Source organism: Otolemur garnettii, unplaced genomic scaffold, assembly GCF_000181295.1.
Source record: "Otolemur garnettii isolate 467f Iridium unplaced genomic scaffold, OtoGar3 scaffold00007, whole genome shotgun sequence".
In the NCBI taxonomy this organism is placed as follows: domain Eukaryota; kingdom Metazoa; phylum Chordata; class Mammalia; order Primates; family Galagidae; genus Otolemur; species Otolemur garnettii.
Window position 1 is genome coordinate 19,555,302 of NW_003852402.1, and position 22,361 is coordinate 19,577,662.

A 22,361-nucleotide genomic window follows, 5' to 3' on the forward strand; every position below is an offset into this window, starting at 1 on the left:
TTAATGATAATTCAACTGCATTTTTCTATGATTTTTTCTCTGACTCAACATTGTTCCTAGGCCCCATCTAGTTGGTTTTCACTACTGGATTACATACCACTTTCTCTCTTCTCTGGGGTATTTGGATTGCTTCTGGTTCTCTTGTCTATGGTTCTTGAACATTCTCGTACCTACCATTTTTGGATCCATGGTTTGAAGTTTCTCTTGGAGTGGAACTGCTGGGTCAGGGCTGTGCCATCTTCAGGTTTACGAGATGATGCCAAATTGCTTTCCAAAGCGGCTTACGGGCGTTCCTATTGCTCCGCCATCTTTGCCAACACCTGGGTTCCATTTAAACCCCTAGATTCAGAATGGGATTTCCTTGTGGTGTTAATTTGCATTTTCCTAATTACTAATGAGGCTGAACAGAGGAATGATTCAAAACAGATATATGTATATTTTTGCAGTTTTGGCCGGGGCTGGGCTTGAACCCGCCACCCCTGGCATTTGGGTACGGCACTCTACTCCTTGAGCCACAGGCGCTGCCCTGATTCAAAATATTTAACAACTACACAGCTGGTACAAGAAGACCTCTATTAGTCCAGGTCTGAATCCTTTTAACTTTTGGAGTGGGAAGATTGGGACTCTAGGGACTCAAGTAGCTAGTACTTAGGGGTTTCAAAGTTGTGACTACTTACCAGCCAGTAAATAACTCTTTAGTGTTTAAGAACTGGTACAACCCTACCAGCTAAAAAATTTTTTTGAGACAGTTTCATTTTGTCACCCTTTGTATGTACAGTGCTGTGGTGGTGATAGCTCACAGCAACCTCATTCAGGCTCAAGTGATCCTCCTGCCTCAGCCTCCAGAGTAGCTGGGACTATAGGTGCTGGCCACCACACTCGGCTATTTGGCTACTTTTACAGAGCAGGTCTCACTCCTGCTTAGGCTAGTCTGGAATTCCTGAGTTCAAGCAATCCACCGACCTCAGCCTCCCAGAGTGCTATGATTATAGGTGTGGTGAGCCTCTGCACCTGCCCTATGGCCTATCAGCTAAATGTTAATATCTAAGGCAGCGGTTCTCAACCTGTGGGTCACGACCCCTTTGGACTGTATTAAAGGTTCGAGGCATTAGGAGGTGGAGAACCACTGATCTAAGGGCTATCTATGTTTTCTTTTGTGCAATGCCTGTTTCTGTTTTCTTAATTTTAATGGAAGTAGATGGATCTACACCCTCCTTTTCTACTTTTTGTGTCTTAGTTTTGATATCTAACAGGGTCTTTTTTCCTATTCTTCCCCCACCCCCCTTTTCTATTCTCCTTGAAGAGTGTCATACCATTCTTGGCTTGTTAACTTTCATCCAAATTTTAGGACCAACATTTTGAGCTAACATGAGGAACTCTTTTAAGATTTTGCTCAAATACTTATTTATTGAGACAGAGTCTCACTATGTCACCCTTTGTAGAGTGCTGTGATATCACAGCTCACAGCAACCTCAAACTCATGGGCTTAAGCGATTCTCCTGTCTCAGCCTCCCAAGTAGCTGGGACTACGGGAGCCTGCCACAACGCCCAGCTATTTTGTTGTTGTAGTTGTCATTGTTGTTTAGCAGGCCTGGACCAGGTTCGAACCTGCCAGCTCCCATGTATGTGGCTGGAGCCCTCAGATACATAATTAACCAGCAGGATCAATTTGGGAATCACTAGCATTTTATGATACCGAATTTTCATATCCATGTACCCATTTATATTTCTCCATACAAATATTTTGACCTATTCCTAACTCTTACATTTTTCTTACCACCTTAAACTGTACCTTTTCAGTTAAAAAAAAAAAGCTTTAACTTTATTATTAGCATCACAAACTTTTTAGACAGTGAAGACAAAGCAGTAGTATGAAACATTTTAATTTTAGAAAATATAAGAGATTACGTTAACTGTATAATATTATACAATCTATGCCAAATGTTAAATAATAAAACCTACTGTAATTTCAGACTAACAGGATAGGACATGCTTTGGGGCAAGCTGAGACTATAAATTACACTTGGGTGTTAGCACAGGGAGATGTTATTCCACCATCGCTAAGTCTCTCAGGCTGTGGCTTTTTTGTCTCTTGGCCTTATAGCCTGGACGCAGGAACTCTATCTTTCTCTTCTTTGCTTCACTTTTATTTTTGTGTCTCTTCAACTTTTTCTTTGCAGCAATATCGGGATTAGTTACAAACTTAAAAAGAGAATAGAAGTTTTATATTACTTATAAAGTCCATGTTAAGCCAATAAAAATCAAATGCAGAAAATGTACCACCATTTTGTTTACCTTTAAACATCACAAATGGGATATATGCCCATTAAGGACAATCTGGAGCCACAGGTATAAAGTCCCCACCTCTCCAGCCTTCAGTCTCCCCAGGGCGTAAGTGTGACAAATGCATGCACATTCCCAGTAAAAAATAGTTAAGCAGCCCAGTGGACTCGCCATGTTTCCAAGCAGCAAACTCACCTCCAGAGCCTTTCTCTTTTTCCGCAGTGCCCTTTTCTCATTAGCCTGCTTCTGTACAGAGGCAAAGGCTAATGAGAAGCTCTCAAGTCCAACCAGCTTTTTGAGTAATTCTATGATTTCCTGGGATAGATTCTTCAGCACCGGATCTAATCATACACACAGAGTAATGATCAGAGATGTCAGGTGGGAAAGGACACATCTGAACATCAACAACGTGGACAATATAGAACATTTAACTCCTGCAGCGTTATCATTGTTACTTCAACATTAGACGCTGATCTAAAACTGGCCTCCATGGTTCTGAGATGGAAAAACCTCGGAAGTGCCAACACGACACTCCTCACCCACCACCTCATCCAGGGTGCAATGAGAGATTGGAGACCATGAGGCCCACGTCCTGGTGGAAACCTGGCTCTGGAGACATTGAGACCTCGACAGAATGTTCTGGATTACCTTTGTTTATCTGCAGAGTTCTGTTTAGATGGGAGGAAAGCGAAGAGAGCATCTCAAGCTTCTCTGTAATTAGGGGGCACACAGGCTCAGCTCTGCCAATAGTAACCTTTTTATTTTGTCTTTTTATTTTATCAAAGTCTCCTCTCCTGATAGACAGCCACAATCTCCCACCTTACCTTGACCCCTCACCCTCCAACTGCTAATAACTCCAGACTACTGTATTCAATTTCAGAGGAGCTCAGGACAACTGTAGGAGATTGTAAACTTCTTGAAAAACAGGCCTTTTCCACTGTGGATCCCCCAGTACCTGGCCACTTACCAGGGATTCACTGAACGTTAGATGACCCTTATCGAAGCAGACTCGAACCTGACTTGTCAGCAGCCCCAACGTTCACTGCTTTTTCCTCTAAGAGCAAGGAAACTTTCTCGCAAGCTTGTAGGACTAATAAAGTTCCTGCTTTGACATTCACTTCATTACCTCTTGCTTCCCAACCCCTCATTACCTCTTTCCCTATTACCAACAATTAGGATCCATGAGGGAAATGTGTCAAATGCACCAGGCAAGGAAAAAAGAAGAAAAAGAGGAAACATTCAAATGATACTGTAAAATGATTTTATATAAAAAGGATCATGTATACATTTTTACCTTAGAAAATGTAACGACATTTTCTTGTTCATTACTGTTCACTGCACTGTGAGGTTCAGAACCACTAAAGACCATAGTTTTCTTTGAATATTTAATCTTTGCTTAGGATTAAAATGTAACTTTTAGGAGAGAAACATTTACTTTTATTAGAAACCAAATGGAAGAGAACAAGAGAAATATGGCTATTTGCTTGCTAGCAATTATCTTGTTTTCTTTATTTTAAAGAAAACTGGCAGAGAGGGAGGACAGAAAGGAAGGAGGAGGAAGTATTCAGGAGGGAAGTTATGGATCCTCATGCGCAAATGTTCGAGAGAACAGAGGCGGGCAGAGGGTTACCTTGCTCTGAATAGGTGCTGTTCAGTTCTCGAAACAAAGGAGCTATGATCACCGGGAGATACGGCTTTACTTTGTCGATCCCAAGGTCTACTGCTATAGCACCGAGGAACTTAAAGATGCATGTTCTCTGAAAGGACAGATTGACTTTCACTTGGAATGTTTCTCTCAGTACTCGTCCATACAATCACACAGCGTTAATTTGGAAAAAAGGGATCAGTCTATTTGGGGACAGATGTTACAGGGACTCGCATCACTAACATTCAAATACTTTGAGCCATTCTGTGCACTCACCGTACCTTTAGGGGGTTTCTAGGCGAGTAAGCAGCCTCCAGTTTTGCTATCCGGGACAGCTTCTGGATCAACCACAGCAACGTGGCCGGCTTGCTGTGCTCTCCCCGGGCCTCCTCCTTCTCTTCCCTGTCAAACTCTGTCCTTTCATCTGTGCAGGCCTCGGATTCTCCTACTGCTCCTCTGGCCACCTTACTGCTTAAAGCTTCTTGTTTTTCCATCTCTTCTTTTATTTCTCCTCGCTTATCCTCAGAATCAGGTTCCATTAAATACAAGACTTTGGCCACAAACAGCAAATTCTTAACAACCTTTTTAAAAAACCAAAGGGCAAGGGAAAGAAAATAAACTTCCATTTGGCCTAGTTCTAACCTTTAAAGTCACACAAAATAAGTAAATGATATCGTTCTAGATCCTCTATTTAAATTTTTTCAAATGTATTTTTATTTTATTTTTTAGAGACAAGGTCTTACTCTGTTGTGTAGGCTGGAAAGGCTGGAATGCAATGGTGTGGACATAGCTCACTGTACTCTTGAATTCCTGGGCTCAAGTGATCTTCCTGAGAAGCTGGGACTACTATGTATCACCACGCCTGGCTAATTTTTATTCATTTATTTAATTTTTTTTTAATGGTCCTGGTCATCATAATTTTTAAGTTTTGGTACACAAGGGGTCTTGTGTACCCTGGGCCTTATGTTACCCAGGCTGGTCTTGAACTCCTGGCCTTAAGTGATCCTTCTGCCTTGGGCTCTCAGAATGCCAGGAATCAGAGATGTGAGTCACCATGCCCAGCCACCATTTACATTTTATTTTATTTTGGGGGGACAGGGTCTCTGTTGCCAAGGATGGAGTGCAATGTTGGGATCACAGCTCACTGGTGCTTTGAACTCTTGGTCTTAAGTGATCCCCCTGCCTCAGCCTCCTGAGTAAGTGGGTATACAGCTATACCCTTGGCTAATCAACATTTTTTTTCTTTTTTTAGACATGGGGGTCTCACTGTGTTGCTCAGGCTAGTCTCAAGTTCCTGGGCTCAAGGAATTCTCTTGCCCTGGCCTTTCAAAGTGCTGGGATTACAGGCGTGACACAGCCTGTAATAGTAATTTTAAATGGAGCAGAAAGGAATCCAGAAATAAACCCCAGAGTTAATGAGACACAGAAGGTCAGACAATTAAGTCCAAAAACTCATGTCAGAAAAAGTGCTCCTTTCCCACTTGGGCCTGGCACAATGGCTGGCAAAGAAGGGTGGTGAGAAGAAGAAGGAGGGTGAGGTGGTGGCTCGAGAATATACCATCAGCATTCACAAGCACATCCACGGAGTGGGCTTCAAGAAGCGTGCCCCTTGGCCACTCAAAGAGTTAGGAAATTTGGGAAGAAAGAGATGAGGACTTGATGTGTGCAGTGATACAGACTCAACAGAGCTGTCTGGGCCAAAGGCATAAGGAGTGTCCTTGTGCGGTTGCCCGGCAAACATAAGGAAGATGAAGAGTCACCAGACAAGCTCTAGACTTTGGTTACCTACGTACTTGTTGTCACTTTCAAAAATCTACAGTCAACAGGGATGAGAACTGGTAATTGTCAGACACATTGAAAAAAGTTTTAAAACCACACACACAAAGAAAAAGAAAAAGTGCTAATACTTCACTGTTACTATCACCATGGTGACCTTCAAAGTACTCCCCTTGGCCATCTGGTGACTGTAGTGATACTCAACAATGAGGTATGTAGCAGTTTTTCTGGGCCAAGTTCATGAACTTAACTGTCAGACCTTGTGTGACAACAGCTCTGATGGCCATCCCAGAAAAAGAGTTCCAAAATTGCTTTGAAGGGTGGCCTATGCACTGGCATGAGTACACAGCTTCACTAGAGGAGGACCTTGAAAGTGACCACAGAGCTACTCAGCAATGAGGTCCATACTTTTTCTAGGATGAGTTTACGAACTTAATTGTCCAGCCTTGTATGTGTGTAACTGAACAGGTATTTAATAATATGTCCATATTTTATCTAATTACCCAAACACTAAAACAGTGTATCAAATGCACGACTATCCTAGACTACTGATAGATCAGCAGGTCCCTTCTATTCAACTGGCAGAACTATAATTCTTACCTGTTCTCCTAGAGACTCATCCAAGAATTTGGAATGCAACTGATGACAAGAGGCTAGAGAGATACTTTTCATCTGTGAAAAGAAAATACACGTTGGCCGAAACAACAAAGGACATTTCTGGTTGTTTTAAAAAACTAAACCTCATAACTATAATACAACTGATACACAAGGTTTTGCTCTGAATGACCACATTGTATAGATCTAGAGAGAAAAGGTCTGTAACCAGAAATTGTGTAATTGTTCCCTCGTATCTGCCTCAAGCATTTCAGCTTCAAGAAATGGGGTACTTTTGCCCTCTGGGGAGGTAGAGGTAACCATCCCCTAGATTATTAGGAGAGCGTTTTGCAACACGCTAGTATTAGTTTTCCTCCTCTTTTATTCCACCCTTCACTCATTCAGTATTTATGGAGTTCCCACTATGAGCTCGTAGGAATCGTACCAGGCCCTAGTAAATCAGAGTCACATATCATGGCCTCTACCTAACATTTTCACGGACATGATCTCATTTAGTCATCAACAAGGTTATAAAGGAGGCAGGGCAGACAGTACTAATCTTATTTGCCAATGTTGATAAAGAACTTACACCATGGAAGATGGGTATGCTAAATAAGCAAATCAAAACCCTGACTAGACCGGTAGTCTAAAAATTACCTTTGACAAACCTTGGCCTTGAGGGTGACCCCTCTCCAGTTACTAACACTCTTAATTGATTCTTAAGTTAAACAAGTTGTAGGAAGACTCTATCCCAAGGGCCAGCCCCAACGTACTTACATGAACCAGAATGAGCATCTCACACCGGTCACAAAGGAGGGAAAAGGTTTTAGAGAACCCTTACCTTTTGGTCAAGGTCACTTGTTAGGAACCTGACTGCTACAGGTACTGAGAGTTTCTTTTTAGTCTTTTTGGTATTCCATTTTTGAATAAGCTCCTCTGGCTGGCAAGAGGCAAAAAGCAATCCAAAAATCTGGGCAGCTGTGAGCCACACCCAGCTGTGTGGATGTCTCAGGTGAGAATGCACGTGACCTACAGGAACCAAAAGGTATTCTCAGACATCTCCCAGCTTCCCTGACTCTTTAGTGACAAATACAACTAATTTAGGCATTTATTGATTACTATGTTCCCGGAGTGGGGAACCAAAGATGAGCAAAATGTACCTGAGACTGGGAAACGGGGCAGGAGAATGAAGAGAGGTTGATTAATGGGTATAAAAACACAGGCAGATAGAAGGAATAAGTAAGTTCTAGTGTTTGATAGCACAGCAGGGTAAGTATAGTTAACAACAGATCATATACATCAAAGTCGCTAGAAGATAAGAGTTGAAATGTTTCCCACACAAAGAAATGATAAATGTTTGAGACGGACATCCTAACTACCCTGATTTGATCATTACACATTGCATGCATGCATCAATGTATAACATATGGATTCCACAAATATGTACAATTATTACATATCAATATATTTTTTTTGGCAGTTTTTGGCTGAGGCTGGGTTTGAACCCGCCACCTCCGGCATATGGGACCAGCATCCTACTCCTTTGAGCCATAAGCGCTGCCCACGTATCAATATTTTTGAGACAGAGTCTGACTTTATTGCTCAGAGTGGAGTGTAGTTGTGTCACCATAGCTCACAGTAACGTCAGACCCCTGGGTTCCAGTGATCCTCCTGCCTCAGCTTCTCACTATAGCTCACAGCAACCTTAGACTCCTGGGTTCCAGCGATCCTCCTGCCTCAGCCTCCCGAGTAGCTTGGACTATAGTTGCCTGCTGCTACTCCTGGCTAATTTTTCTATTTTTAGTAGAGACAGGGTCTCACTCTTGCTCAGGTTGGTCTCTAACTCCTGAGCTCAAGCCACCTTCCTGCCTCAGCCTCCCAGAGTGCTAGGATTACAGGCTTGAGCCCCATGCCTGGAGTGCCTCTTAGAATTGCAGAAGTCAAACGTGACTTGAGTATTACAAATTTAATACAGGTTTTTTCTTTCCTAAAATCTGTGTATGTATTTTTGGCACCCTCTGTATCTATCAAAACAACACACTGTACGCTGAAAATATATTTTACTAGTCAATTACACCTGAATAAAGCTGAGAGGAAAATTTAAAAGAATAAATAAATTGGAAAAATAGAGAAATAGATACCCAATTATGATTAAATAGCAAGCAGGATTTAGGAATTTTCCCCCTTTCTTTCATTCTCCTATAGTCATTATTTTCTTTTATATATGAAATGTATTACTTAAGAAGTCATAAATATATTTTATTAAGAAAAAAGTTTTCATGGGAATCAATCTGATAGGGCTTTTTACATTTTTTTCCTTATGAACTTTCCTGACTTAATTTCTGAGTATTCATATTCTAATTTCCTAAAACTATTTTTGGTAATTCTATCACAACAAATATGTTTGGTTTTAGATTCAAATAACAAGGACACACTTACTCCAGATTTTACTCAGCGTCTCAGAGGGCTTGGTAAACTGAATCACATGACACTCCTTGATGAGTTTAGTTATCAGTGTGAGGAAACTAAACAGAAGGCGGTCTGCGGCTTTTTCTTCAGCTTCTTCCATGATCTAAAAAACAGGATGGATCTAAGTTAATTAAAACAACAAGGTGAAATTATCCAATGGACATTTTTATTCCAGCATCGAATTCTGCACCAGTTTCTCAACCTCAACACTACTGACCTTGGGCCAGATAACCCCGTGCTGTGGGGGCCGCCACGTGCTCTGCACGGCACTGACCAGCGTCACTGGCCTCTCTGCCCACTGGATGCCAAGAGCATACCCCACCCTCCAGCTGTGCCACGGTAATGCCAAATGTCCTGAATTGGGGGACTGCCCCAGTTGAGAAACTTTGATCTTCATATACTAGGGAAGATGACTTACTTTAACCTTTTTATTTTGCAATTTTTGGCCGGGGCCGGGTTTGAACTGGCCACCTCCGGTATATGGGGCTGGGGCCCTATTCCTTTGAGCCACAGGCACTGCCCTAACCCTTTTTTTTTTTTTTTTGAGGGCACTATTAAAATTTGCTTTAAATATTTCTTTGGGCAAGCAGACAGCATACTTCTATTCAATGAAGAGGAACATTTTTTTTTTTGAGACAGAGCCTCAAGCTGTCCCCCTGGGTAGAGTGCCGTGGCATTACAGCTCACAGCAACCTCCAACTCCTGGGCTCAAGCGAGTCTCCTGCCTCCGCCTCCCAGGTAGCTGGGACCACAGGCGCCCGCCACAACGCCCGGCTATTTTTTGGTTGCAGCCGTCATTGTTGTTTGGCGGGTCCAGGCTGGGGATTCGAACCCGCCACCTTAGGTGTACGTGGCTGGCGCCTTAGCCGGTTGAGCTATAGGCGCCGAGCCGAAGAGGAACATTTTTATAGTAGCCTTTTATTTTTAATACTATGAATTCATGAATTCATAGGGAATGGGTTCCAGCAGCTCAGGCTCCTGCCATTGGTTCTCACAAAGTGGGCTTCTCTGGGCAGGGCAGGCTGGCCCTACAGTTGAACCCAGGTAGCTTTGTTTTTCTTCTTTCTTTGGCTTCTTTCTTTTTCTAATCATTTTCCTTCATGCATTTCGGGAAGCTATCTCGGCCCTCAGAGTGCTTAATAATACGCTCAATATGAACATCAAGAATCTTGCCCTTGTTTGTTTGCAACAATGCCAAAAGCACGCTGGGTGACACCGTAGACTCCTGCAGTTCTGCCAGGGTGACAGCTGTAGGACATGCCATTTAGAACAGTAGCCATTCCCTTCATGTCTACAATATCGCCGTTCTTATAGAATGTGGCCGAAGGAACAGCTCCCGTCCTTCCCCTTGTGTTCCTCACTTTGGTGAATTACTGGAAGATGGCAGCTCCAGCCAGAAGGAAGCTGACCCTCATTTTTAAAAGAAAGTCTAACTGTACTGAATTCTTGCTTTTCCTGATAAAGTTTTTTGAACACAAATCATGTTTAAGCTATTAGCTATATCACAACAAGTAAAACTGTAAACGTTAGCAAAAAGTTTATTCCTTAGCAAATTACTTACATCTTTAAAGTTTTCTGGATCAATTTCCTTTTCAACCACAGGAAGGACAGTTTCAAGTCTTCTCCTGAAATCCACCCCTTCACTTTCCACAAACAAGCCACAGATCAGGGCAGCAAGCTGTCTGTTTAGGCTCTACCAAAAATAAATGGCCACAAGGCAAAGTCAATGGGACTTGGGGGACCACTTTCAAAACTGTAAAACGTTATTTTGTCCTCAACATTCAGAGACAATAAAAAGTTTCTTTCTGACTCCAGAAATCAATAATATATGGAGCTCCCATAGTCAATAAAATGAAAAGGAGTCTCATCCTCATCCATAAACGTGTGTATGCAACAAGTTAGTTATTAACATTGGATGTAAGCTGATTGTAATCCACAAAGATGGGTCTGTGATGTTGGCCACAGCAGCAGCTAGTGATAAAATGATAAAAATTACATTCCAGAGACTGAAGAAGCAAAATCTGAAACAAAAGTATTCATTAATAGAGGCTGCTTAAGTAAATTATATTATGTTCATATAGTTGAGTATTTTGCTAACATTAAGAATGAGCTGAGTATAATGTTACTTTTTATACCTTCTTATACTTTCCCAAACTTTAAAAATGTATTATTTGGCTCGGCGCCTGTGGCTCAAGCGGCTAAGGCGCCAGCCACATACACCTAAGGTGGCGGGTTCGAATCCCCAGCCCGGCCCGCCAAACAACAATGATGGCTGCAACCAAAAAATGGCCAGGCGTTGTGGCGGGTGCCTGTAGTCCCAGCTACTTGGGAGGCTGAGGCAGGAGACTCGCTTGAGCCCAGGAGTTGGAGGTTGCTGTGAGCATGATGCCATGGCACTCTACCCAGGGGGACAGCTTGCGGCTCCGTCTCAAAAAAAAAAAAAAAAAAAAAAAAAAAAAAAAAAAAATGTATTATTTTTCTACTTTAGTGGGTGGGGAGGGGGAAAAAAAGGAATACATTATTTGTGTAATCCGATGAAAATAAAGGTATTTAGGAAAAACCAATTCAACAATGCATAATACTCATTCTTATTTAAAGTATGAATGCCAAAAGCTCTGATTTTGTCACTGTGACTAAAAGCAATGCTAACCTTTTTAGCTCCAAACCAGGTGGTAACCATGTCAAACAGCCAGTCTTTCTTCTCGAGGCTGATTTTACTGAGTAAAGATTTGATGGCCATGGATGCCATCTTTTTGCATGTGGCAGAGTCATCATTTGCCATCATTAGACAGAGAGGAATAAAGAACATTCCGCAGTTCTCATGGAGTAGTCCCTATAAGACAGGAGGCTTTGTGAACACACTCAGAATGGAATTCCTGCAGATGCTCCCGCAGTGGAGGACCGAGGGCTCCCGGGGAAACACAGCTGGAGAGGTCCGGGGATCACAGTACCTGGGGGAATGTGTCAAAGAGATAGGCCAGCATTTCCAAGGTGGATGCTCTCCCGGTCTCGTGCTCATAACTAGGGCAAGGACATTGGGTGGAATGGTTAGTATCTTCTAAATTCACCAATAATAATTTTAAACGTTTAAAATACTGTCTCAAGGTATGGGTCTTAAAAAATGGAAAACATTTCATTTTCCCAATTCTAATGTTTGCCTTAGGTATATATCTATGAGGCTATTGCGTAGTTTTCAATGTAATTTTTGTTGGATGTTCAACGTTTTCCTAAGTAGACTCTTATGATAACCAATAGTCAGACTACATTGAAAAGCAACTTATGGAACTGCTGTATGTATAAAGCTATGAGCAATGTCTGACGATCCAGTCAGCAAGCCATGTAACAGCATCCTCAAAGGTGCCACTATTGGGTGCTGTGGCTCATGCCTATAATCCCAGCACTCTGGGAGGCCGATGTGGGAGGATCCCTTGAGCTAAGAAGTTCGAGATGAGCCTGAGCAAGAGAGAGACCCCATCTCTACTAAAAATAGAAAAAAATTAGCCAGGTGCCTGTAGTCCCAGCTACTTGGGAGGCTGCTGAGGCACGAGGATTGCTTGAAGGCAGGAGTTTGAGGCTGCTGTGAGCTAGGCTGAGGCCGTGGCACTCTAGCCTGGGTAACAGAGTAAGACTCTGTATTTAAAAAAAAGAGTGTGCCACTATGAAGGCTTTGCCCTTTTCGGGTCAGCTGCCCTATTAAAGGCCTTGTGTAGTCAATGGCATAAACTTACTTCAGTTGAGCAAGTAGGAATTCCAAGTTTGGTCTCAATTTGTCACCCAGGGGATAGTCAAGAATATACTTTAGAAAAACCTAGGAACAAAGTCACAGAGATGATTATCTGGATCCCATCTGCAGGGTTCCTGTTTCCTAAGTTGCTTTCTGGGACACACAGGTAGGTTATAAAAACTTCAGCAGGGCAGTCAAACAGGCTTTCCAACAGACTCCAGCTATCCTGCCTACCAAGTCAACAACAACCGTGACCTTGCCATTCTCCCACCTCATTGATCCAGGTCCTGCCCTCAGTGTCTGGCCCACCACTGGCATGTTGTTTAAGACTTCACATCTAAGCTGAATGCTGCCGATCTCTCTGACAGGTGGGGTGGTAGACTGACTGTGGACAGTGGTTCAACCTGTTCAAGGGTAGATATCTACTGCCAGTAACTATCTGAAGCTCAGGGCTTCATACACATGCATGAACAAAAAACCCTCTATGTGCCAAGCACAACACTTTTAAGTGTTTCTTGGTTAAATTTCATTAGGAAGTGTAGGAAGTATGTGATAGCATCCCATTTTATAGCTAAAGAGAATGAAGTTTGCCCTGAGAGAATAACACTGCTCATGTGACACCAGCAGCATTCCGTGCCTAATTTATCTGTGTCCAAAGGCTGCACTTCCAAAACAGTACAATGTTCAGCCTCCTTTGTTAATAAACTCTGACAACTAAGAGACAACATTACTTTTTCCCTAGCCCCTAGTCTTTCTTCCTAATACTAGCCAGGTAAATTTTCTTCGAGGCCAGGCTTCCTTCCTTCTCCCTTCAGCAGCCCAAACCCTTCTGCAAACCCAAATCCATATTTCCAATTCAGACCTTACCACCTCTTGGGCATAGTATGTGCTCATATTAGGAATTGACAAATGTACAAATACAAATCAGATTATGTCACTCCTCTGCTTAAGGCCAAATCGATAACTCCTTAACTATTCCTAGAGCACAGGTCCAAATCTCTAATAAGACCATGAGGTCCCATCTGACCTGGCTCCTCAACCCTACCCCACTCCTCTGCATTTTGCTCCCAACCAAACTAAGTTCTTACCCGCCTCAAGGCTTCCCTTCCGCAGGTCTTCACTGCCCCTGCACCTGGAATGCTAATCCTTATTCTTCCTTCACATCTTGGCTCACCTGTCATTCTAGGAAAGCCTCCCCTGACCTCCTACACTGGATGCCTGAATGTCAGAAGGAAGCAGCATAGGACATTAAGGGGTCTTAACGGTTCAGCCAGTGTTGACATCTCTCTATGTAAAAGCCAAACAGACGTGGCAGGGCCCAATCTGTGCTATGACAATAACCCCTCCCTACAAACCTGTCGGCACTGGACTCTAACAGGTTCATTTTGAGCAGAAATCGCCAATTTGGATACTTTCCGCATGACATCATCAATTTCTGGGACCAACAACTTTCTTGATAAAATAGCCTGAAATATAAAAGGAGAAGGCATATTTGCTTCTTGTGTTTTCCTGCACGTGGATTTAAGTAGATGTGATGCTGAACCAGTTAATGGGAGTTTTAAAACTATTATAATACACACAATAAAAGTATCTTCAAAAGAAAAAGAATATAATCTTAAAAATGGTTAAAATTCACATTTTATATTCTTATATTCTTTTTACCATTTTGTCATAATAAGAAACAAAAAACTTGCAATACTAATATGAAAATATGGCATTTTCCCATATGATATTTTAAAGATGATAAAAAATACAGTACTTGTATTTGTACAGAATTCTCTGGAGTGAATGTAGGCACACATACAGACATTTTCATAAGTAGTATGTTAGCTTGTAACTGACTCACCAAAATCATAATCTTTATAAATTACTTTTTTTCCACAAGTCTACAGCTAGCCAAAACACCATGTTCCTCATTATTCTAAGACTCTGATGTGAGGCTCACAAGAGCCAACAACACCCTGGCGACACCGTACCTTCAGAAGACCAAACGCAGTGGCTTGTCTTGAAGTATCATAAATGTCTTCCTCAGCATACGCCAGGAGCACTTGGAGCTGCTTTTCAGTTATCTGGTAAGACTTGACTTTCTTGACAAGGACGGTCACACACTACGAGTCACAACAGTGAAGTTAATAGCACATCCCACAAGTCAGGACCCAGTGATGTGACAAGGACTTAATATAACACACACAGGATGCCGACCCTCTAGCTTGTACAAATTATTCTAAAACAATTTTGACCAAGACCACACAGGGCACTGGGGAAAACCATCTTTGATGTTATTCTGGGTCCTGGCTAATGCAAGTGACGTCCTCTCACCTTGAAACAGTTTACCACCAGGTGGAAGTTCTGGCCCTTGGCAGCCCCGAGTTTTGCATACTCCTTCAGCAAAAGGAAAAGGTGCTTTGTCAGCTGTTCTGCTTGTGTTTCTATGGAAGGCAGAGAAAACTTCAGGACCCAGATCAGACATTGCAAAGCACCTGTGATCACCTGAACAAACAAAACAGAACGCAATCAACTTGTGAAGTGGCCAAACACAGCAACACAGCACCTTGGGCTCTGCTGACGCCATAAATAACTGAGTAGAGTAAGACGCTGTGTCCAGGTCGCTCTGGAAAAACTCTGCCCAAAGTCTAAGAAGGTAAGGGCATTTCCTATCCCTGCCTAAGAATTTACTGCTTACCCATAGCCAGTGAAGGCGGATCACAAAGAAAAAAGAAAAGCTGCTCGCTTAATCATATTCCTAACCTACGTGCAGGTTAGTGATTTGCACGCGTCGGCCAATTTTAGAATTTCTTTCTTTTTTTTGAAAAATACATCTCAAGTGACTTTTCTGTTTTGTAGAATGGTACTTCAATGTGACCCATTCTTACTAAGCTTGTATTGTGTATACAAGGCACTCTATCAGGTATTATAAATGTGAAGAAGAAAGGACACCATCTCTACATGTAAGGAGCATATAGCTGGCTCAGAAGTTAAGCACTGGGATAATGAACGATCGTTTACTATAGTTAAGTGCTGTGCAAAGGATATGGAAAAAGTGTGCTAGGATCAAATGGTTGTACAGAGAATTCCTGAACCTCTGAGGAGGTTAACGATTAGCTGCATTTGTTAGTTAAGCTCTGTCTACTATAACCCTTACTGCTCTGGCTGCTGTGAGGGCCTCATTGAGTTGGATTAGAATTCAGCAGTTCACAAACAGTGGGTGGTGACCCACAGGAACTGTATTAAAGGGACGTGCATTAGGAAGGTTGAGAACCACTGGATTAGATGAAGACAGAGAAGACAGACCTTGGGAATCAGAAGAACCTGGACTTATATCCCAGGTCTTCAACTGAAGATGTTTTTGACTCTAAATACATTTTTTAACCTCTGAGCACAGGTGATACAAGAAAGGGGAGACTATAGTATGCTTTGGAGCCTGATAGACTCAGGTTCGTAGCCTAGATCTGTGACTAGCCCCTAGCTCTAGTTTTCTCATCTATCACACAGAAACATTAAGAAACATTATGTCTCAGGTTGTTGAGAGAATAAGAGACATCTTTAGGATTCACAGCACAGAGCAGTAGCAGTGACAATGGTGATGATGACGATGATGATGACTGGGACAGGGACACTACCGTTCAACCTGTAAAGTTGTGAGGACTGAGTGAAATGATGAACGTATCCAGGACAGCTTTTAAAACCATCAAGGACTATGCAAACATATGGGAACCGGGAAGCCATTTAACGTAGGGAATAGTGGGGATTCATGTCACAAATCCCTTTAAAAACTCAATCATCTCATGAAGCATGAGCCGAGGAATGAAGTCTAGGCATTCTGCATAGCATCGCTCTTATGAAGGGAGGGAAGCTCCAATACAGACTGCGGATCAACACTCACCTTCACATCTCTGGAACCCAGGCAGTCTATGAGGAGAGACACAAAAGGATCCAACATTTCCAGGACATGCTCACTTGAAGACTTAATCTTGGAAGTCTTCAGACTCAGATGCAGCAACTACAAGATTTTAAAAGGATACTTCCTATTAGTTGCCTATAAACCAGCTGAGTTAGGTAAATATGAAATGATTTTTTTTTTTTTTTTCCTGAGACAGAGCCTCAAGCTATCCCCCTGGGTAGAGGGCCATGGCATCACAGCTCACAGCAACCTCCAACTCCTGGGCTCAAGCGAGTCTCCTGCCTCAGCCTCCCAAGTAGCTGGGACTAAAGGCGCCCGCCACAACGCCCGGCCATTTTTTGGCTGCAGCCATCATTGTTGTTTGGCGGGCCCGGGCTGGGGATTCGAACCCGCCACCTTAGGTGTATGTGGCTGGCGCCCTAGCCGCTTGAGCCACAGGTGCCGAGCCAATATGAAATGATTTTAAGCGATTAATAAGAAATGTTAAGATACTTTTATTTAAGATGATAAAAATGTTTGAGAAATGAGAAACTGCCTGGGAGAGACTTCGTAAATCAAGAAGGTGGGAGGTCACTGGGCAGCGGAGATGCTGAGTCCACTTATTACACGGTTACTCAGCATCCGCCATGATTCCAGGCACCAGCTCAGAATGCAGGACATGGCAATGACCAGGACAGGCACGATCCCTGACCTGAGGATCTGAGCCATGAAGACAGACTTAGGAAATGATTAAGGAACAAATGCAGGTGGCCTTGACAGTTTTAGAGGGAAAAGCAAGAGTTGAGGACCCAGGGGAAGAAAGGGTTTGGTAACTTCATAGACCTGAGGGGAAGCTAGTGTGGCTGGACTGAGTTTTGCAGTGGTACGCTCTGTTGCTAGGACCTCGCAGCCCAGGGAAAATCAGAATCAATGAAGGAAATAAAATGATCAGACTCATGTTTTAAAAAACTTACCATCTGGTTGGGCACAGTAGCTCACGCCTATAATCCTAGCACTCTGGGAGGCTGAGGTGGGTGGATTGCTTGAACTTAGGAGTTCAAGAGCAAGACCCTGTCTCTACTAGAAACAGAAGAACTAGCTGGGCATCAGAGACGGCGCCTATGTAGTCCCAGTGACTCAGGAGGCTGAGACAAGAAGATTGCTTCAGCCTAAGAGACCGAGATTGCTGTGAGCTATGATGCCACGGCCCTCTACTCAGGGAAAACAGAATAAGACTCTGTCTCAAAAAAATAAAACAAACAAACAAAAAAACCTATCTTTTAAAAATAGCAAACATACACATACACACACATGCACACACACAAAATCAACAACATGTATAGTCACTACTCATAGAAAACCATGAGGTTTGATACTAGTTCCTGGATCATATCAGAAGAACTTAGTGGAACCCGGGATCATCAACTTGGGCAGTCGGCACTCACTTCAAAGTTATTATCTTTCATAAGACATAGAATTCATAACTTTGATTACCTTGGGGGATTTTATAACATAAATTATTTTATAAAACAAATACAATACCAATTTATCATAATAAATTATTAGGTCAGAATCATTAATTCTGGGACAGTTACATCATCAAATTAAGTACAGAAAGAGGTATATAGTAAAGGACCAGTGTGCCTCTAATTAAAAAAAAAATCTTCAGTTTGTTTACAGTAAGACATTTCAGGGAAAGCAAGCAGTCCTGAAAATTCAGCAGAAGGTTAAAAGGTCTAGACTTTCCAAAGGCAGGAGGTCTCATTTTAAGGTTAATTCTTACCCGAAGCCCAGACTCGATAAATATGTGCATGTTGGTTTTCTTGCTCACAGCAGCTTTCGGCCCCCCTCGGACTGGAGTTGGGGGGAGCAGAAGGCAGCTCTGGGGCAGCAGCCGCGGATCTGGTGCAGGGGCTACTGGATTCCTGTCAACCACATGGAAGGAAAATGGGGCACAGAACACTGTTAGCTGCATTCCAAGAAGCTGCTGTGGCCCTTTAAGGGTGTCGAGAGTCTAGCACTCAATACTATGCGGTTTCCCTCTGGCTTTTCTCCCCTTTAACCATAAGACATAAAAGGGATTATTAGGTTGTAAATAAGATTAATAGGATAATCTCAGAAACAGAGATCAGAGTGATAAATACACGTTTCAATTAACATAAACAGCAGCCAAGAGGACATTCCCTTTGTTTGAGTTCTGAAAACAAATGCCAATGAGTCTCTCTTAGAACACAGAGGCAAAATCCAAAAGATTATTAATATGTAAGGTACTCAGAAAACTTGGAAGGTCTAAATCTCTATTTAATTGGAATAAGAGGTGTACCCTTAAGGCCGAGGCGGGTGGATTGCCTGAGCTCACAGGTTCGAGATCAGCCTGAGCCAGAGTGAGACTTTATCTCTAAAAATAGCTGGGTATTGTGGCACCTGTAGTCCCAACTACTCAGGAGATCGAGGCAAGAGAATCGCTTAAGCCCAAGAGTTTGAGGTTGCTGGGAGCTATGACACCATGGCACGCTACCAAGAGTGACAAAGTGAGACTCTGTCTCCAAAAAAAAAAAAAAGAGGTACATCCTTAAATTTTATCCTAGCTTTGATTCAATAAATATTTAAAATAAAATAGTATCAGAGGATACCAAAATAATTGGCTGCTATCACAGCTACCTCATTCATAAGAAAAACAATCTCATGTTGAAAAGTATCATACCACAGAGCAGTACCATCTTACAAATCAGGTGGATATAATAACTTCTTTTACTGAAGCAACTTATTAAAAACAATCCAATTGAATGAATGGCTTATCAGAAATAAGCACCTAAAGGATAGAGTTTATCTATTTAAATTTTTCAAACTTACTTTTCTTTCGCTGTTAAAAGGGGAAGATTTTCACTGACCAAACCGTAACTGAGCAATAGAATGGATTCTGCTGTCATTTCCTGATTTACAATTAATCCTGCGATGATTCGGCGTAAGGTTTCGTGAACTTTCCGGGCCAGTTTTAAACTAGTGGTATTCTGTAAGATCTGGAGGCAAACAAAGAAATGTCATGCTGAGATAACATGGAACTGCGTTTTGATACAGTACTTTCAAGCATTATCTTTTGTATTTGCTTTCTAACATTGTTCCTAATTAAAAAATTCTTGAGGCTTCGAATAGGTATAACATAAAGTAACAGTTATGTTACTGTAACTGTCTGCCTCTGGGTTTCTTCCACTCCCTATCAGGTCTCTGTAGACAAGGGCTCAGAGCACCCCCACCAGAGATCAGATAGGAAATGTCTAAATCCAACCCTCAAGTGCAATAAAGAGGGTGATTTATAGGCAAACATACACACACATGTGCACACACAACATCAACAAAATGTATAGTCACTACTCATAGGAAACCATGAGTTTGATACTAGTTCCTGGGCCATATCAGAACTTATTGGGAACCCAGGATCATCAACTTGGGCAGTCAGCACTCACTTCAAAGCTATTATCTTTCATAAGACATAGAATTCATAACTTTGATTATCTTGGGGGATTTTATAATATATATCATTTTATAAAACAAATACAATACCAATATATAACATATGTGCTCTGTTGAACTCTTAATTGTCCTCAAAACATATCTTACATTCTTAGATCAGGCTCAGATAAAACTAAACGTGGTCTAGGAATATATAGGAAGTTCATTTAACACTCAAACATTTGGAATTAGAGTAATTCAAGTCATTAGGGCTTTTTGCTCTTGTTTTCATAAATAAATGTGTAATAAAGTCAACTACTAACATTTGTTTAATGTTCACCTCCGTAACAGACAAAGAAAACAATCTGAAGGTGGGTAAATTATAGTCCCTGCTCTATGGGAGGCAGAGCAAAACCATGGGAAGACTGACGTTTACACTGGAAAGATCTGGAACAAAACCCTGACTTCCTCCCTAACTATAGCTCTATCTTCTCAAGCTGAATTTTCTTATCTGTAAAATATAGGTACCATCAATATCACAGACTGGGTGCAAGATTAGAAGAGGTAACACAGCAGTACTTAGAACATAAGGTTAATAAATGCCAGGTCTCTTCTGCTTAGCAACATGCGGGTGGCGATCTGATTCTAAAGTCTTGCTAATACAGGTTTGTTTTACTAATTAACAATTCTTAATAGAATTTCAAATATAGATATAACACATAAAGTAAGTTACCCATAGCCTCAACCCCTGAGATTACCACTGTGCACAGTCAGTGTGTCTCTGGATTTCTTTATGTTCTTAGCTGCCGACCTGACCTCGCTATAAAATCCACCTGCCCTCATCCAGCTGCCTTCCCTTTTTCATTTCAGAGTTTACACCAGAGATTGTGACTCTTGGATTAACGCGCTCAACTCAGGGCTGCCACTCAGTGGCCCCGTGGTACTGGTGTTCTTGACACCAAGATAAATGGTGGGTGATCTCACAGTATGGGGGTACGGTTTGCCCTGCAAGGCTCCTTTTAGGAACTTATGATGTAGCAACGTTAGGATCTCCTGTACCATGGTCAAGCCCTTACCTCTTTTAAAGGAAGGATAAGTTTTACAACCTGATCTTTTCCTACAAACTTGCCCAGGATTTCGTAAGAATCATAACTCTTGCTTCTTCGTGCCTCCATGACTTTGGAGAGAATCTGCTTTACTTCCTTCTCTTCAGCAACAGCACCAAACAACTCATGGTTGAAAATCTTTGAAAGGAAAAGAACAAAGGGCAATTAGTGAGCTAACTAAGCTGTCTTTGGAAAAAGGCACGGTACATCCACATGCAAGGAAAGCAAGCTGAACTGGACTGAAAGCAGATGGTAGAAAGTTCCTTTAGAATTCACTTGTTTCCAAGGCAATTTAGGGATCAATCACTAGAAAACAAACATATACATAAAACACTTGAAGGGAGATAGTAATGAGAATCAAAAAAAAAATTCACATATTTTCATACATAAAATTGTCTGACTATTCAGACAGGTCTGCCTTTTTTGATATTACCAAAGAGTAGCTTAATTTCCCTTCAAGAAATTCTCTTCATTAGTTGTAACTCAATCATTGACATGAATGTAAATATGTAACTTGAGATTCAAAATGTTAGTGTCTATATTTTTTAATAAGTGAACAAAAGACAGTATGATAAATGTATTTTCCTCCTAATCCTAGCTCTTAAATTAGCACATTATCCAATTTTTAAAGTTAATAATTTCTCATTATTATAAAGCTTTGGTGAACATACTTTTATTCCTTTAAAATAAATTCTTGAAAGTGATAATGCCTGTGTACTGGGTCTTAGCTAATCTGAAAGAAGAACTAACACATTATTTTCTTTTCTTTTTTTTAATTGAGACAGAGTCTCATTTTGTTGCACTTGGTAGAATGCCGTGGTGTCACAGCTCACAGCAACCTCAAACTCTTGGGCTCAAGTGATTCTCTTGCCTCAGCCTCTCAAGTAGCTGGGACTACAGGTGTCTGCCACAAGGCCCAGCTATTTTTTTTTGTTTTAGCAGGCCCAGGCTGGGTTGGAACTCACCAGCCCTGGTCCAAGTGGCCAGTGCCCTAGCCACTGAGCTATGGGTTCCGCCCATTATTTTCATCTTTATAAGCTATTATTATTTCTTACTTTGCGGACTGATTTTTTTGTATGCTTTGCCCACTTAAAAAAAAAAAAAAATTGGAATTCTTTTCTGTAAAGCTTACCTCGACCATTATATCTAAACAAGAGTCCAAATCCCTGACCTGCAGCTTGTTGGTGAGGCCTTGCAGCAGCATGTGAACTGTGAACGTCAGCACATGGACCTAAAATGAGATGCACAGGAAGAATACGAATGATTAGGAACACCACGCTAGAAAAACGTTAAGATCTACGGATCACCGCAAAGAGGGCTCTCAGAGTTCAACACGCCTGGCACTGCCAGGAGAAGCTCTGATAAATGAAACATACCTAAAATCCTTCCACCAAATGGTCACAAAAGATGTTCAGAAATACACTACCATGCTTA

The 22,361-nt window shown here is 41.8% G+C and overlaps 1 protein-coding gene across 1 annotated transcript in view; it reads right to left on the bottom strand.

The window, feature by feature from the left end:
- Window positions 1-1,867: 1,867 nt before the first annotated feature.
- Window positions 1,868-22,361, bottom strand: part of UTP20 (UTP20, small subunit processome component) — a 101,951-nt gene continuing 81,457 nt past the window's right edge. Inside the window, exons 44-62 of the mRNA XM_003783310.3 lie at window positions 22,060-22,158; window positions 20,898-21,065; window positions 19,225-19,391; window positions 18,155-18,296; window positions 16,375-16,491; window positions 14,811-14,981; window positions 14,468-14,599; window positions 13,847-13,957; window positions 12,496-12,575; window positions 11,719-11,788; window positions 11,418-11,600; window positions 10,329-10,460; window positions 8,738-8,870; window positions 7,140-7,327; window positions 6,305-6,376; window positions 4,210-4,509; window positions 3,914-4,040; window positions 2,479-2,624; window positions 1,868-2,202 (exon numbers count right to left, since the gene is read on the bottom strand). Coding sequence (XP_003783358.1) covers window positions 2,047-2,202; window positions 2,479-2,624; window positions 3,914-4,040; window positions 4,210-4,509; window positions 6,305-6,376; window positions 7,140-7,327; window positions 8,738-8,870; window positions 10,329-10,460; window positions 11,418-11,600; window positions 11,719-11,788; window positions 12,496-12,575; window positions 13,847-13,957; window positions 14,468-14,599; window positions 14,811-14,981; window positions 16,375-16,491; window positions 18,155-18,296; window positions 19,225-19,391; window positions 20,898-21,065; window positions 22,060-22,158 — 2,694 coding nt within the window. The 3' untranslated portion in view covers window positions 1,868-2,046. The remainder of the gene's footprint in view (window positions 2,203-2,478; window positions 2,625-3,913; window positions 4,041-4,209; window positions 4,510-6,304; window positions 6,377-7,139; window positions 7,328-8,737; window positions 8,871-10,328; window positions 10,461-11,417; window positions 11,601-11,718; window positions 11,789-12,495; window positions 12,576-13,846; window positions 13,958-14,467; window positions 14,600-14,810; window positions 14,982-16,374; window positions 16,492-18,154; window positions 18,297-19,224; window positions 19,392-20,897; window positions 21,066-22,059; window positions 22,159-22,361) is intronic.